Source organism: Malurus melanocephalus, unplaced genomic scaffold (genome assembly GCF_030028575.1).
Source record: "Malurus melanocephalus ecotype Western Australia unplaced genomic scaffold, MMel_1.1 scaffold_954, whole genome shotgun sequence".
NCBI lineage: Eukaryota > Metazoa > Chordata > Aves > Passeriformes > Maluridae > Malurus > Malurus melanocephalus.
Genome location: NW_026624186.1, coordinates 105,246 through 123,430, shown reverse-complemented (window position 1 = coordinate 123,430; position 18,185 = coordinate 105,246). Strand labels below are relative to the sequence as shown.

Here is an 18,185-nt window from a genome sequence, read left to right as displayed (position 1 = left end):
CAATGAGCACCAGAGAAAAGGGTGAACTTCTTGAGATATTTACTGAGGTGATTGCAATAATTGTGGTCTGAAGTATAACAAATATATTGATATTCCAAAGAAAATATAATAATGAGTTTTCGGTTTCAAAAGGAATGTTTGGTCAACTCAGTGATTTTTGCTTGTAAGGTACTCTGACTTCTAAGGAGCCAGAAAAAAATATTTCTGTAGGTGAAAACATTTGAGAAATAGTCGGTTTTGACACATATATCTAGCTTTGACTCAGGATACCAACAGTATTTGAAAAAAAAAAATAGAATTTTTTGACTGGCCTTCATACAGAAAAGTGTAGAAATTGATATCCAGCATACATACACATTTGGTCAATGAACATTAGGCTTTCATGAGATTTTCATGATCCCATTTAGCCATCAGCAGGAAATGAGCTCTGGACAAGTYTTATACCAGCCTATGAAAAAAMMRMYTTTTWAAAARKKRKWWTTTTTWAGATGCAAGAAARCAAACASAGAAACAGAGAAAACACATGAAAYTGAGCCACTTAAGAGGTTTCTGGCTTTCTCATTTGGAAGRTTATCATATTTGGCTGGRCTGACTCAYGAGAGAACCAGAGGATTACTGATTYGGACCCACAGCTAAACCACGTGATGCACCTTTTATTTCATCATGAAACTTCTGAAAATTTTAATATCGCCCTAGATTCTTCTATAATTATGTATTGGTAGACTAGAATGATAAGAGCAATGTGGTTCTAGGTAAATATTAGAGCTTTAGCTAAGTTAAAAGCAAAGGAACTGGGAATGAAACATTTTTTTTCTCTGAAAGCATATAACTGGCACATCTGGCATGAGAAAGGTACTTATCAAAGGTTCTCTTCATACTCAGTGTACGAAAGTAGGCACTTCTAGAGGGKATGCACTCCTAAAATCAAAATAACCTGCTACAGCCTGTCTATGCCTTGTTACTACCAGAGAAAAAACATGAGGGCAACTACATGATCACGTGGGCTGACTAAATTACATTATCTCCACTCGGTATYCCTGGATTTTAAAAAGAAATGTTTCAATGTAAGCATTGAAATTATTTGGTGCTTCTCTTAATGAAACGTTAAATTTACGTAGAGGAGTTTTCTCGGAAAGGAAATCCAACATATTTCTCGTAAGGAGAGAAATCCAAAGATTCAAAGAAAGAAAAAGAAACTCAAATTCTGTGAGATCATCCTGTCTGCCTGGAAAACCACTCTCAATTAGGCCCAAGGGTTATTTTATTCCTTTTAAAATTTTAATCTTCCCATCACCCACCTAGGAAGCATGAACAACTGCAGCCGCACCAGGCAGGACCAAACACAACTTCTGGAATAAATCCCTGACTGGGCTGGGAATGAGCTTTCACCTGGCTGAACTGTGGCACTGAGTCAATAAATGTCACCACTGCACATCTCACCACTGGAAGCGYTGGGGGTTTTTAGTTTGGAGCATAAATGCTGCAAGGCTACGAATAAATAGGAACAGCAAAACTGTCTTACAGATACATGAACTTCTTCCCAAGAAAATGATTTCATTGTCGGAAATGAAAGCTTTTTCTGTAACAGTCATAGATATAATTATGCAATACAATATGCTAAATTACAATACGTACTTCATTATTAATAGAATTTATTTTACAGATCAAATAGCCAAATACACTTTTTTTTTGTTTGTTTTAAAAGAGCCAGATAGCAAATGTGGAGCAAACTATAGGCAACAGTCATGGTAGACATTCTGCAGTCCAAGAACTGAGGCAACGTGATTATTAAGTACAAGCCTATAAATATCTTTACATCAAACATACAGTAATGTGTAAGAATTCCATGTCATAGGCTAATTCATGAATCATTAWTAACTTTTTCTTTCAAAGAAAGTTATATATACTGTATACATCCCAGTTAAAAGCAGTGTCTGTACTTCATTTTATTCTAGCAAACTAATATTACATGTCTTCATATAAGTGCAGAAAACAGGGTTCTTTATACTCCTTTGCTTCYTAAGAGATTTTGCATTGCATATGAAATTCTAATATTATAGATGATACATATTAAGCATTAYGCCCTAAAATGTGAGGCAATATACAAGAACTTGCAACCAACCTTCAAACAAAGCTATGATACTCAAGTTTCATTCTTTTCAATGAGCTGTGCTAAATAACAAATTATAATATAAAAGACTTTAATTAAAAAAAATATAGAGAAGAATAATTTGGGGGAAAAAAACAAACAACAGTAGGCCATTTCCTCCTCCTCCCCCCCCCATGTGCTGGCTAACAGTGTAAAAATTAAGTATACTATTTCCTATTTTATGACACTGAAAACCAAGCCACTGGATTTATGACTTTTTTTTTAAATAAAAATATTTCAAAAGGTTAAATGTTTGGCACCTGTTAAATAGACATTATCTAGACTTCAGCAAGCAAAACGCAAATTAAATTTGCTTTTTAAAAGTTAGGTGAACGCTTTCCAGTTATTTAAAAGGTGACCATTTATCACAAAATGGTGTGGATAAGAAAGCAGGAAGTACTAGTTTTTCACTACTACTATTGTGTCTAGAAAATGAGAAAGCAGTGACTTGATCATTTCTATTTATGATCAATAGCAGCAATATCATCATTAAAAATCTTATGGAATAGATATAAATAACACTTAATTTTTAACATGTACAATGGTGCTATAAGTGACAACAACTCATTTGTTTTTCTTTTAAATGCAGGGAGTATAAAGAACTTTACATTCTCTTTTTAACATATGAATAAAATTTATTGCTCCCTCTTAATATATTCATAGAAACAAAATTCCTAATTGTTCCAACTAAAATAAATAAGGAAAAAATCTGGGACAAGAAGATGATTACAAGCAAAATAAATTTACCATAATCACCAACCGTGAAGAAGGATGGGTCACATTACTTTTTTTTTTTCTTTCTTAGCAAAACTACGTTATAGAACACTATAGCACAACGTACTAAAACTTCTTTGTCTTTTTCCTTTTAAAAAAATTCTTGCCCTTGATACCTTTCAGTAGGGCAGCTTGGACAGTTCATCGTCACTTCCAAACCCCTCTGGAGATGAGACGATAAATTTCTTCGGCAACCAGAGACAGGACAAAGGGCTTTCTCGTGCTATTTCCTTGTTTTCATATTTGCTGGCTTAACATCATTGAGTACACGTACGACTTCAGTACATAACATCAGATGCGATGGCGTTCAGAGCTGGCAAACAGAGAAACAGCATGAGAAAAGCCCTTTCCTGCAGCATTTTCACCATAAATTGTCACGTTCGCTTCCAAATGTCTACCAAATCTCTATCACATGTGCTCTGAGATGTTCTGAGCTACTCTGGGTCTAAGTCACCACTTTTGGTGGGTGTGTGATCCGAGCACGAGCAAAGTTCTACAAACACAAACCACAAAMGCTGCAACAGAAGGAGCCACAGAAAGAGCTTCTATGGATACTACTCTACATTTCTCTTTTTTTGGCTTTATCAAAACCCAAAGTGCTGTTGCAAGATTRGAGCTGTCAGAAGACTGCTGGAGTACCTAGAACATGTTCTAAAGGGGGTTTGTGGGCTTCATTCAAGAGCATCCTAAAAAGCATAAAATGTTTTTATTTTAAGAATTATTTTACGTCCTTAATCTACATTTATCATCAACAGGGTTAGTCCTAAAGATTCACAGAAATTAAGCCATTCTGATCAATTATTTCACAGAAAAGAAAACACTATCAATACCACAGTCACCAAGACACTCACTGGTCAGGAAATTGCTATCAACTTCAGATTATTGAGTGCAACACCTTCTGGGAGAAAGCAGGAAAGTAAACAAGTGTGAAAATTAAACCACAGTTAAACCAGACTTCATTGTTAACAATMGTTTATAGCTAAATAAGATGTTTGAAATAACACAGTTGGGTCACAAGGAGAAAAGAGGAAAATTTCAGTTATCCCACTGAAAAACCAAYGTGAAATGCACTTAGTGTTTGAAAAATTACATTGCTTCTACCCCAAGGCAAGTGGCTGTTGGAGAGGGAGCTGTGTGTCATTCTGGCTTGCACAAAAATCACTCACTTATTAATGCTGGGACTTCATTTATCAACTTCACTATAAACTCAGTCAATGAGTTCTTACTGTGAAAAAAGTGCCTTTGTTTCCTCTGCTCTGACTTAGTTTTTACTGAAGTGCCACATTCAAAATCTTTCATTATTTCCTCACACAAAAAACAATTTATTTTTTTTTTAAATCATCCTTATACCCTGTTTTTGCCCTCTATTATGAGGCAAAGGGGATACACACCTTCCAGATCCCATCCCCCATGCTTTTCTAGTCAAAGATATTAWAAGAAAACACTGAAGATTTTCTTAGAGTATTGCAGAATGGAAAAGCATTTTCTTRACCAGCTTTACTTCAGCAGTGATGCACATCTAAATAATTGCTGGCTAACTTCTGACTCACACACTTTGACTTATATTTCAGTTAGAAATCTCTTCTCCAAACACATTTTTTTTGTGAAATGTATATACATGGCAGCAGCTCAGAACCACAAGCAAAATTACTAGACAGAAAATTAAGGTAAAATAATGATAATATTTAAAATCATAGTAATTTTGAAATGGCTTTTAGGAAGGGCTTATACCAACAGCTATTAAGCTGAACTTTAGAAAAAAATGTTCTTTGAGTGTAATTTACTCTGTATCTGTCAGTATAAAACACAGGGTTAGGTCGACACCCTTTTCCATCCCAGAAGCATCAGCCCTGCCTTCTGATGATTACAGGATTTGAAATTAAACTCACCAGTCTCACTGTTATTACACACAACAAAAAAAAAAAAAAAATCCTGCAGCTAAAGATTCACAGAGCAGGTGAGTTTCAGAGCTATAATTCAGGAACAGTGCCATGTTCCTTCAGTTCCCATCCTAAACTCACTGTTCTTGCAGTGAGTGGGAAGTTATAATGACATCTCACATTTTAAATCAGGAAAGYAAAGATGCCATCAGTGTCAGCAGGCGTGATGGAATCACAGAACTGAGACCCCAAAATGAGGTATTTTAGAGGAGATCCACTTCCCATTCAGAGTTTTATGAGGAATGTCATATCCATCTCCACCAGCTCCTAACAAACCAGCCCAGCAGAGATCCCTGGGCCTTCTGAAATTTCTGTCCATAAGTGTGGATCAGCTCACAGATGACAGAATCCTGCCAGCTGAACTCTCCTGATGAAGATTTGCACTGGTAAAAACAACAAAAAACAATCTCTGTGCCCTCCCTCAGCAGCTTCCCAAACACAGCGTGGTGTCCTGGCAGTGCAGGTGAATTAAAGAAAGAGCAGAGTCCAGTGGGAGGCAGGGAGAGCCCCCAAAAAATCAGATTATCATGGATGAGGAGCACCACTGCAGCTCGTCCAGCAGGAGCTGCTTCAATGCATTCACAGCCCCTCAATAACACCAAATCAGCAAAAAAAAAACTTGTTCTGAAGTCAAAAATGACAACCCAAAAGAACACAGGACCCTTCCTGAGTGACCAGGTGTGAATTCTCAAACATGTCCCCTGTCCCTATAGCATGCATTCCACTATTTTCAAATGAAAGGCACATCTGAAACAGAACTTAGTAAAATACAGGGACAACCAGAAGGAGAATGAACGGGAAGTTCTGAAGAATCTCTGCAGCATTCCCTTCTTTGAATCAAGCTGCCACAGATAACACTGTGCTCTATAATTATGCATGTTTTGACTAGACAGGCTGATACCTAGACAGGCATTTGAAATGCCTGAACGTTGTTTTAAAGTACATGAGCAAAGATTTCAGATTTTGAAATTGTGTTACACGAAAACGAGACTGGAGAAAACTCCTCTCTCCCTTCTTCTCGTCGTTCCCATGCAAATGCAAAGAGAATTAGAAGATTTGTGTCACTGTGGAACACTTCACACACTCTGCTCCCACTGAGGTAAATGTCAGAAATAACTGAGCTCTTTACAAAGCTTGCAGACAAATGAACTTTAAAGATGCTGTGCGTTTCTGCACCAAAGGAAATTTCTGTGAGGCCCACGACTGCCAAAACAAGGGAAATCTGATGACATGGGCAGTCAGTTTGAKTTGTGCAACACTCCAGATATCCTAGTTTGAAAAACCTTATGATGGATTAAACCCCTTCACAATTTATCAYTTGCTAAAACTCCTTTAAAAGAATTATCTCTAGTACATCTCCAACAAAAAAAGCATCCTGCTCTGAAGGTCTGCTGTCACTGGTATTGATTGACTCCTCCTGGGTAACTTCAGAACAATATCAGCACCTCTGGCCCCTGCCCTTTCTCAAATACAGCAGAATTTGACCTCTCTGAGGGGACATTACATTAAGGCCATACTTCTCCTTCTCCAGTTTCCTGTAGTTTATGACTCAAAGCGTCCTCAGCTGCTCTAGGAGTCTCCAATTGCTTCCCCATAAAAATTTCAGCTGTTGCACTGCTGTATTTATTTGTCCACCTGACCACTAAAGAGATATTTTGGGGGTTTTCAGTAGAAAAAACCTTTCCATCTTTGCTTGCATGCTTYTTGAGTACAACTGTCCTAATGACTTTCTGTCATTTTATGGCTCACTTAGACAAATTTAGCAGTAAAGCAAAGGCATAATTTCCTTTCTTTAAAGACCTGAATCAATACCATTCAGACAGACATGAAATTCAGAGCTTCCAAAGAAAACATATATTTTTAGCTGTAATACAATATTATTTCAAGTATCTGAGTAGAAGAAACTCTGGCAYGGACAAAACTAACAACAGTTGGGAYGTGMAGCCTGCAAATATCAGTCCCCATCAGAAACTGAAGAGACACTTCACAGTGAATAAAATCTTTAGGCTCCCTCAGAGAACTTTTGGCTCATTTATGATAATTGTGAAAAAGGACAATATTTTCCCCTCATATCAGCCATCTTATTTTCACTTTTCAAACAAGCACACCTCCTTTTTAAACTGAGTTATCTGTCAGTTSTCCAGCTTGTCCTACAGCTGCCTGCAAATTCAGAGAGTGCCTGACACAGAATCACCACTGTCCCGTTTTTATTTCTATTTGTTTCTTTTTTTTTACATGAAACTCTCATGCACCTGTCCTGAGGCACCTTCCACAGCCCCACAGGAGATTAAAATAYCCAGACTACAACACACAGAGCCTGATGAGGAGTGAGACTGACTTTTAAAAGATCCATTGAGCTTTAAGAAACTCGTCACTCATTGTTACTTATCAAGAAATGCAATTTTCATTTAGTCACATCCCAGCAAAACAAACAATATTTACCCTGATGGCTTTTCTTGCTCAATTTATGTAAATAATTATTGCAAAATTACTTATATCTAAATTTGAAAAAAAAAAAAAAAAAAGTGAGTTCATGYATTTAAAGGTAAATGCTGTTTCCAAATTAGTATAAAGGGCCATTGGTGGTGATTGGTTGCCCTTCCTACAAACAACATGATCATTTTCATGCAGAAGGACATCAATAAGAGAAGGATGGCTGTATTTTAACAGAATCAGTACAAATTCTCTTTTGTTATATATTCAGCACATCACGCTAACAACGTTGGTGCAGCTCAATGAAGATAACATCAGTGAGCATTAAAAAAAACCCCACAGCTCTGTTCTGCTTCTCCAGATAGGAACCCCCAGTCACAGACCTTCAAGGCACAGATAAAAGGACACGTTGCATTCCCCAACCAACTTCTGCAGAGGAGGATTGCTTTCCATCCCACTTTCCATGTTTTTACTGGCACAGAAGGGACTTTGAGAGTCATGAGCTCGCTTTCTCTGTCAGCAGCATTACTGCACGACAAAGTGTTTCAGCAGACAATGGCAGAACCCTTCTGACTCACAGCAACTGTGCCAGAACTCCACTGAAAAATCACTGAGATCAGGCCCACAGAAATGCTGAAAACAGCACTGCCCTCTCCTCGGTTRTGGGACTTCAAACAGATGAACCAACTGGCAGGAGGCTCTTCTAATATGTGATTTAACTTAACACATTTAAAYACATTTAATAAAAAATGCTGTCCATAGTGATACAGATTGCCATACAAATTTGTGTTGGTAAAGGAAACAAATTAGAATAAAATAAACAACATATTCTAAAATTTTCAAAGATATGATGACTGCTCTGAATGGGAAGCTTCTTTTTTTATGAAAGTTGTGATCATTACAGTTGTAATCAAACACAGCTCCCAGAATAAAAAAAAAAAAAAATCAGCTGGAGCAAGAGATCTAACAGACTTAGTTATGCTGAGGATTTGTTACCAAGCAATATATTAAGTATATTTTCAAGTTAAAATATATTATCAATAATAAAATATACACTTCTTAAGTATGTGTCACTTTAATGGCTAATTCATTAAGCAACTAAAGCTTAACTAGAAAACTGAAAACTTTGTGATACTTGTGAAGAAAGAGAAATAAACAGAAAACCAGTAAAGTTATATTAAACTGTTCAGAATACGGATAAACATTGTATTCTATTTCCAGTGACTTTTTTGTAGGGTSCATAAGAATAAGGGGTACTTTGGTTCTCAAATTATTTTTGATTTTAAGCTGAGGATTCTTTAGGCATTTTCTTTGTTGCACTGAAGTTAATACCTGGTCTATCAGGCAGAGCAGCAAATCAGTGAGATCAATTATGCTGATGCCTCTAATATTTTCCCTAACTTTACCTRTCAGCTGTGTCATCCCACCAGGTTTAAGCCTCCCTCCAGTCTGAAAATGGCACGGAAACTCTCCGAGGAAAATCCTCCCCTGCTTTTGAGAGACCTCGAAGCGAAGCTACGCCCAAATGAAGGCTGCAGTTCCAGACTCCATCARTATTAAGAACCACTTTACTGATTTCCACCGGGGTGCAGGAGCCCACCAGGCTGGGGAGGACAGTCCCACACCCCGCCAGCCCCGCCAGCAGCTCCAGGTCCCGCGGAGGAGYGGGAAGTGCCATGCTGCCATCTGCAGTCAGGATGCCACCAGAGGGATCTCTGCCTGCTCAGCCTCCTCAAACACAACACTCTTTTTTTTCCCCTTCTCATTTTCTCCCTGACCACTGGGGAAGCTCAAATTGTTTAACTTCGCAACGCCTCGATCGAACGGGAACTTTCAAACCTTTGCTCCTTGTGGGAGAACWGATTTTGCAGCGCTTTGAGCTGGAGTTATAGGATTGGCAAAGTAAGAAGGGAAGGAAGGAGGAAGAAAACACCTTAAAATTCCATTACCTGTCTGGTGTGTATGGGGCCTGGGGTCTTGAAGCCTCCTTGACAGCTGCATTCAGAAACACTGTAAGGGTCCGAGCTGCTGGATGAGCACTTGGAAAGTGAGTCACAGCCCACCACAAAGGTGTTATCTAGAGGCAATTCCTGAATGACATGGTGCTTCTTGGGGGGTACAGGAGTCTCAGGTTTAATTTGAAAGGTAGGCTGCGGAGAAGCAGACTTGTAGTGCTTTGCTAAATCCGGGCTGTCRGGTTTAAATGTGGTTGGTGTGGTGGCCCAGTTATATTTTCCCATAGTCTGTTCTTCCAGCTCTACGGGAATGTCTAAAGTGCCATTTATGTGCTCGTGGCCAGGATCATCAGGCTTAGATTCTTCGATAGTCACAAAGTTGAGGAGGAGACTTTTTGGAGAGCGCTTCTTCTTCTTCTTCTTTTTCTTGATCTGCCTGTTCTCTTGGTTTGGGGAAACCCATTCACCACTCTGCTTATTTTTTTGGACGACCTTGTGCCTGGGAGTCTGGCGGCASCGGACCAAGGCGGTAACAAAAATGACCAGGATAACCGTCATGGTGCCTGCAATAATGGCAATGATGATCTTGACGTAATCATTGGTCTGTGGGGTTATCTCACCGTCCCCAATGTTCTGCCCAACGGGAGTTTCCATGTTCCTACGCACCAGCTCCTGCACGTARGAGCTGTTGGTGACGGTGTCGTTCACAAACAAGTGCACCAGAGCTATGGTGTAAAGGGACTCAGGCTGCCCCAGGTCATTCACTTTTATCACCAGTCTGTGCAAGCCATGATCTGATGTGATTACCTTCTCCTTCAGAGTAATGTTGCCCGTTAATTGGTCAATGGTGAACAAGCCCCTGGAGTTCCCGCCTATGATGCTGTAGCGGAGCTCTGCGTTCATTCCCGTGTCATTGTCAACAGCAAACACTTTAGTGACCACAGACCCYGGGCTGGCTGATGTTGGCACCAGCTCATAGGAATAGTTGGATGAGGGGATAACAAAAACAGGCCTGTTATCATTTACATCAACAACATTGATGGTCACCTTGGCCGTTGARGAGCGCTGCAGTCTTCCTCCATCCACCGCTTTCACCTGGAATGTGTACGACCCCTGCTGCTCCCTGTCAAAGGTRATATTAGGTCTAATCACACCAGTGAGGGGATCTATAATGAAATTATCTCTACCRTTTACGATGGACAGCGTGACTGCAGCGTTGTCCCCCGCGTCAGCATCCGTCACCGTGATAAGCCCCACGGTGCCGTACATGGGCAGGTTCTCTGGCACGTAGAAATTGTATTCRTTATGCGTGAAAGCGGGGCTGTTATCATTCTGGTCCAGGACTGACACCGTCACCGTGGCATTGGTCTGCAAAGGTGGCATCCCGTTATCCTTGGCCAGCACAGTGAAAGAGTACCTGTCCTGCTTTTCTCTGTCCAGCTTTCTCACTGCCGTCAGGATGCCCGTGCGGCGGTCSAGGTTGAAAATCGGGGGCGCGTCGGAGCCCAGGATGTAGCTGATCTCGGCATTCCGCCCGCTGTCGGCATCCGTGGCGCTTATCTTGGTCAGCTGAGTACCAGGAGCGTTGTTTTCGGGGATGGAAAGGCCTATGATAGGCTGTGTGAAAACGGGGGCATTGTCATTTTCATCTTTAATTTTGATCAGCAGCATTGCAGACTGGTTCAAGGGAGGTTTCCCCGAATCTGAAGCCACTATTTTGATGGCGTACTCCCGCGTCGCTTCGTAGTCCAGAAACGTGGCCGTCTCCAGGAGAAACTGATTATCAAACACCGGTTTTAGCCTGAAAGGGACATCGTGGTCTGTGAAACAAGTCACCTTCCCATTCTGATCAGCATCCTTGTCCATGACGGTTATCAAGGCAATTTTTGTATTCAGGGGAGCCTTCTCGGACAGCAGCACAGTCCCATTCACCGGATTGATGATGTACCTGGTGTCTATCGATGGGACATTGTCGTTAATATCTGTGACATTAACAGTCACCGTCGCTCTCGACGGGGTGGAGCTGCCATCGCTCGCCAGAACAGTCAATTTGTGCACGGGGGACTCCTCCCTGTCCAGGGGCTCCCTGATGGTGATCAGGCCRGTGGTGTTATCGATGGCAAAGAGCCTCTTGGCCAGGCTGGAGATCTGGTTGCTGAAGTAGAAGTGGATTTGCGCGTTGGAGCCCAGGTCGGCGTCGGTGGCGTGGAGCTGTGACACAGAGGTGCCCACGGGGGCATTTTCGGGCACGCTGACCTCGACGTCGTTCTCCTTGAACACCGGCCGGTTGTCGTTGACATCGGTCACTGTCACCTGCAGGATGGCAGTGCTGGACCGTGGCGGGCTCCCACCATCTTCAACTTTTATCTTCATCACATAGGTGTCCTTCTGCTCCCTGTCCAGGATCTGCTGGACAATCAGCTGAGGCCACTTGTCCCCCTCGGGTGTCTCAGTTATGTCAAGACCAAATACATTTTGACCCTACAAGACACAGAAAGAACAACACACTTTAGCCTGATTGTGCATTTCAAACAGAAAAAAAAAAAATCTCATTATTTGTTCTGAAGTTGTAATGGAATATATATTTATACATCTACTCTATACAGAAATATACATTTTTATATTTACCTTTATTTTTTTCAATATCTGATCCTGTTTTAAGCTCCAGAGCCCTAGGAAAGCTTCAGAGCAAACATGGCAATAAGCAGATATGCTAGAAGAAGGGGAAATGTGGGAGTGATGGTGATTTTTTTCATCCAGATTCTCTATTTCTAAAGAAAAGTTATTAAATTCCYGGACAGATGTAATTCAGTTTCTCTATTGTATGAGTGAGTGTGGAAATGAGCAATGAAGCAAAAGTTCAGTCACTGCAGGACCTATACCAATATTCAATTTCAAGGAAGCCAGCAAGGATAAAGGGATTATTTCTCTGTTTGTGGAGCAACTGTGGACATGATCTGAAACCATTGGAATAAAAGAAAAAGCCAGCACCATCATTGAGAAAGGGCTTCCTACATAATTCAGGTGTCAGATGATACAGACAAAACTAAGTCATTAACAGTTCATCAGAAGTACATTTAAAAAACCCATTAAAACTATTCCTGTATTCAGCACTATACTTTTTATATAGGTAGTGAAAATTACAATCCCAGTGGGAAAAAAAAAAACCAAAACAAAAAAACAGACCTATTTTCATTTCAAAAAATATCACAGTACTGCAAGATCAATTTGAAAATGATCAATATTTTTCATGGGTTTGTTGAACATCTCTGGAACTGTGCCAACAAGCTACATATAGTGCACAAACGCAGCTTTTTTTAAAAACACTAGTGCTGACAAATCTGCTAAAATAAATACTGGAATCAAAAACTAAATTCCCTCTCTCCTCTGCTGGCTGTTCAGAAAAATAAGAATTAAGAATATTGTAATTATCCTCTTGTATCTCACCACTTGGAGGAATGATAGACAGTTTTCCAGCCATATCTTCCATAAGGGCAGAGCTAGAATGCAAATGTTGAATGTATGGGATGGCCAGAAAAAAGARGGCATTGATAAAGTTGTGGACAAATTAGGACTTTCTTTCTAGGTGCCATATTTGCATTAATGAACAGCTGTTCTTTCTSTGCTTATTCTGCTCATCTTTCACCCTCACTCAGTATTTGCCATACATGGTTTGGGCTGGAAGGGACYYTAAAGATCCYCTCATTCCACCCCCTTGCCACGKGCAGGGACACTTTCCTCTAGAAAAGGTTTGGCTGCTCAAAGTTCAGCTGCTAAACTGGTTTCAGACACTGCAGAAAAAGCAAAAGAAAATGTTCCCAGCATTCAAGGTTCYCTATTTCTCAGTAGCTGCAAAAGGTTTGTATTCCCTGCCTCTCGCTGCCCACCACTGAGTGCATTTATATCTTTTATACACTCTTATGTATCTCTTCAATTTTCATTTCAAATCTCTCTCATTGATTTGTTTCCTCAAAGCCAGATTTTGACCCTACATAAGCAAGCTTTTATTTCACGGGACAGAACCATTCACCCACACATCCGAAATCAATGTGCCGCTCACACAGCATTTGTGACAACATTAAGTTGTGACTGGGGACAGTATAGAGTAAACTGGAATGCATTTTGAAGTAATAAAACAAATACAGATTTGGCTTCTTTAGCAGAAGGCATGAAAATATCAGCCCTGTAAATTGTTTCTAAATCAAGCTATACATTTTGAACCAATTAGGRTAAATTTTAGAATGGTAATTCTATGCTGATAGGAAGCAGAGCACGAGTTTCCTYTTCATATTCAATCTGGCTAGCAGTTATTTGTAATAAATTTCATAATTACCAAGAAATTATAAATTATATATTCTGTGTTTTAACATGGATTCCAGAGGAATGAAAGCAACAGAAGCCAGAGGAAAATCAACCTGTCAGCTCTCTTTGCTTCTCTGTTTGTGCACAAGTGGACAGATGGGCACTGATTATTCTGTCATTAGATCCCACAGCCACAACTTTGTGCAGACATTGAATGCAYGTGGCTGAACGTGTGTGTGTCCATCTCTGCTTTTCCTGTCAAGAATGGGAGAGTTTGATATAAAATGTTCAATATAAAATGTGGTGCTTTAGCTCCCCATCCCTAGCAGTGAGCCTCTAGAGAACAGAAAAGAATGCAAAGATCTCTTCCAAGTTCATTATACACACTTGAATAATTTTCTATGGAAAGAAATATCATCCATGTCTATTGCTTCTATTCATTGCAGGTTTACATATCTTTTTAAACCGCAAAAAAACCTCATTAAAGAGAAGGAGACTTTTTCTTAATTCAACCAAGACTATTTCAGGTTGTTTCAGAGATAAGGTTAGGTGTGACATGTTGCAAATTAACAAACACATTTAATAAGAACAGACAGTTCTCACATTCTAAACACTCAAAAACAAATGATGATACATTCAAGAAATATATTTTTAAGATTATAAATATCTAATTCTCTCTGTTATGAGCAAAGAAATTGAGAGCCAAAATGAGTAACATGAAGAAAAAACCTTCAGGATTAAATTCTTGATGTTGAAGCAAATGGCTCTATGATCATTAAAACTTCAGTGAAGTTAAAATTGCCATTAGGGCCAGATTTGTACTTGGACTGAGCTGTGCCTCAGTCATCACATTATCCCAGTGATCTGGAGGATTTGTTCACATCAGGAAGGGTATGAGTTCATAGGAACAGCATCATGGATAATTAACAGTTACAGAGCACCTTGGCCATTAAAATGACTGGTAGAAATAATCTGCTACATCAATATCTCTACCATTAGACAAGAATGGGAGTGAGAAATAAAAGAGATTAACTTTTTCAATTTAAAAATACAGTTTAAGCAATGTAACCTCACTGCTGGAGCAAACCAAGGTTGTGCCCATCTCTGAGCCTGGATTAACTTTGAAGAGGTTCTGACCCTGCTCACGAGATCCCTCACCAGGRCAATAAGGAGCTCTGTTACCTTATTCAATTTTCATAACATCCTTCTCAGTGGATTTACACACACAGTCACTCAAAGAATGAAACTTTCTTGTTGAACACTCCCTACTGAATATTTACCTGGTCATTTGTAATGGATCCAAATGTCCTTTTCGGAGCTGTTTTGGGCTGTCATGTAAATAAAAAAAAAAAAAAAATGATAGTATTTTAAAAATTGCAGCATTCAGGTGGTATCATAAATACAAAATCAATGACACACGGACACGTAGAGTCATAAATGAGAAGAGCTTCTAAGTATTACAAACAGGATTGGATGTGACGAAGTGTACCAAAAGTCTACACACAGATATTGCAGCATCACAGGATTTTGTTAAATCTGTGGGGAACTGCCTGGACATTGCAGAGAATAATGGAGAAACAAGACCAGCTTCTGGTTAATGCTGATAACAGTGACACAGTTCACCCTTGAACTCACACTTGCAGAGCACTGAGGGGGCAGAAGGCAGTAATTTCTCAAAGAAGTGGAGAAGGACGAGAATATTGAGCTAAATAACAATACAAACCCAACTGCTTGTGGTACAAAGTACTGSAATTCAGAGAGGCTAGCAGTGATTAATCCTTAAAACACAGAAATTATGTAATTGTGTGTAACAAGTACCCATTGTTAGCTGACAAAGGGCAGATCAACGCTGTCCTCAATATTCATTCCTAAGAATATTCTGACCCTCCAGAGAAAGGCACAGGAGCTAAGACAGCTCATTGTTTTGTGTCTACAGCTTCACCCTACACTTATTAYCAATACTTCATGCACTGTAAATGACAAACAAATCATGGGATGGCTTTGGTTCCACTGGATCTTGAACAGAAGGGAAGGGCCAGACCACACACAGAGCTCAGACTTTTACTAATAGTGTATAATAATTCATTTCAATGACTGTTGAAACAAGCTAGAAGCCACATTTATTGCATGTTACCAATCAAAAGAAAAAAAGGAAGAAAAAAGATTAAAAGTTCAGCTTCTCATTAGAAAGTAAATCAGTAATTTAATAAAGTAATTATTTAATTAAAAAAATATTGGTTGAAATGTAGTTTTGAGTCTAAAGGACCCTAAAACCTTTTCAGCAAGTCCAGAAAATAAAGCATGTTTGCTAACCGCCTGTTATTTCACATGCAACAACGCAGAAAACCTTTGCAGGTCTTGTGCAGAACKACAAGATGGGTCCCAGACACTTTTCCCTTGCCTGTTTCTGTCAGGACAGATGGAACTGCTCTGTAACTGTGCTGTCTGTCAGCAAAGATGAGAGTACAGCAGCACAGCACCCGTTCCCAACGCCGAAAAACAGACCGTGGTTGTATGGTGGGCAACACGTTCTGTGAAAACTGAAAACTAAACTCGCATTTTTCCTYCCAAGGTGATACTTTGGTTGTGAAATTGTGGATTGCCAAAGCCAAKTTAAAGCCTTAAACAGAAAATATCCCACGTGGAAGGGAATATGGATCTGTGTGTCTGTGAACGAGCTCAGAACCAAACCATCCTAAATGCTGCAGCCCTAATAAAGKTCCCTTGTCCTCTGTCACTCACAGTGTGCAATTTGCTGTCTGTGCATCCTACAAAATTACCATTTGTTGGACAGCTGTCCTGCTTAAAGGCTCCACAGCTCTCATGACACCCCACAGCTCAGAACCCAAAGTTMCTGGGAATATGGGACATTAGCAGCTCCTGTATGAACCGAGCGGCAGAACTTCAAAGGAGAAAAATAACATTACAAAGGTAAGAAATGTTTATAATGCAGACCTCAGCAGCTGCAGAATGCTTATACATTTGACACACTCTCTTTGTCAAAGCAATGCAGCCTTTTAATTTGTAGGCCAAGATTCTTAAGACTTTTGTTCATTTTATGGTTTTCTGTCAGTTATCATGCACTGTTTCCATAGGTTTCCTTTGAAGAGGTTTAGCTTGGAATAAACTGAACTTTCAGTTTCAGAAACACAGTAAAAATAGGACTTGGAAGGTTCTAATTATGCACAAACCTAAAGTGCATTTTCTGCATCCAGAATCCCAATTAGCTCCAATCCTACTTAAAGCTGAGGATGTCACRTTATTAGCAATGTCTGCACCATAAYTTCCCATTTTTCCACCTCCAATTRTGTAAGAGCTCCTATAAATGGAAAACSCTGGCAAAGATTTCCTCTCCATAGCCACAACCACACACAGAASTGTTCTTGTCCCATGGAGCAGGCAGCAAGCACAAGGCTGTGCATGGATCAATAGAACACAGGATAATAATGAACCATTTCATGCTGGAAAGGAACAGTAAGAAGGACAACATGGAACAGAGGAGCAGGCAATCAATGCATTTAATACTGATTTTCTGAAAAAGAAAAGGAAAAAGAAAGCTAGGAGGTTCACACAAATAGGAAATTAGGTCCTAAGAAATATAATGTTACTACAACAGAACTTAAACAGCCCTTACAATTGCATTGCTGGAGTCCCTTAAACCTTAAACCTTGGTCCCTTCTGTAAAGAGTCCTTTTCAATCTTGTCATGTTCTAAACATTGTCAACTTTATTTTGCAAGATAAGATAGACACAAGATAGGCCTATCTTTACTAAGACAGAATATTTTTTCATCCACTCTATTTTTGGCATTCAATTTTCAAACTATATTTATTAGATCACATTCATTTCCATTGAGGAGAAACTATTAGAGACATTGAATACTATATTTTTAATTTATTTACTTTTTTTGCTGCCCTAATTTCTTCAGTCTACAATTCCAGCAAGCCTAAAACTCCATCATTTAAAACTGCTAATATTTTTAACCACAAGCTTTTCAAGGGAGAGAACAGGAGGAACAGAAAACTGGCAACCTACACTTCACATTTCCAAGACTCTACCAAGTTTCATGAATAACTCTCTTTCCATAGCACACATTCGGCCTTTGGAATGTTTTGAGTTGTCTGGAGGGTTTTAATTAAAGCTTATCTTTTCAAACATGGATGACAATTAAAAAACAAATSCAAAACCTAAACCAAAGCAGAAACCTCAAGCTTTTCTTTTACTAGAAATTCACCTCAGCTATGTCTCCAAACCAGGGTGGGAGTAATGGTTTACCCACAYTGCTGCATGGACAGGACATAAAATWACCCAAAAACTGCTTTMAAGGAACTGGGCCTTTGCTTGAGTGGTCTTTCATAAATATTGCAAACATACAATTATGTATTTCAGAAAAAAAAATGCTGCTGCAGCACAGAACTTTAAGGAATTTATGTTCCCAATACTCCTGCTGTTTAAATAGTTGTGCATTAACTACAGATGGGAAATTGAAGTAAGAAACCCTTTAATCCACTGTCCAAGGTTTGTAGCTTTTCCTAAAAAGGCGCCACTTCTGAGTGGCCAATCATGTTTAAAACAAAACTTTAAAACTTTCAACTTTAAAAACTAACCATTAGAACGTAATTTTAGGAGCTAA

The 18,185-nt window shown here is 39.4% G+C and overlaps 1 protein-coding gene across 1 annotated transcript in view; it reads right to left on the bottom strand.

Moving 5' to 3' along the window:
- Positions 1–509: 509 nt before the first annotated feature.
- LOC130585714 (protocadherin-11 X-linked-like) overlaps positions 510–18,185 on the bottom strand; it is a 72,854-nt gene continuing 55,178 nt past the window's right edge. Inside the window, exons 3-5 of the mRNA XM_057386331.1 lie at positions 14,834–14,881; positions 9,246–11,732; positions 510–3,236 (exon numbers count right to left, since the gene is read on the bottom strand). Coding sequence (XP_057242314.1) covers positions 3,231–3,236; positions 9,246–11,732; positions 14,834–14,881 — 2,541 coding nt within the window. The 3' untranslated portion in view covers positions 510–3,230. The remainder of the gene's footprint in view (positions 3,237–9,245; positions 11,733–14,833; positions 14,882–18,185) is intronic.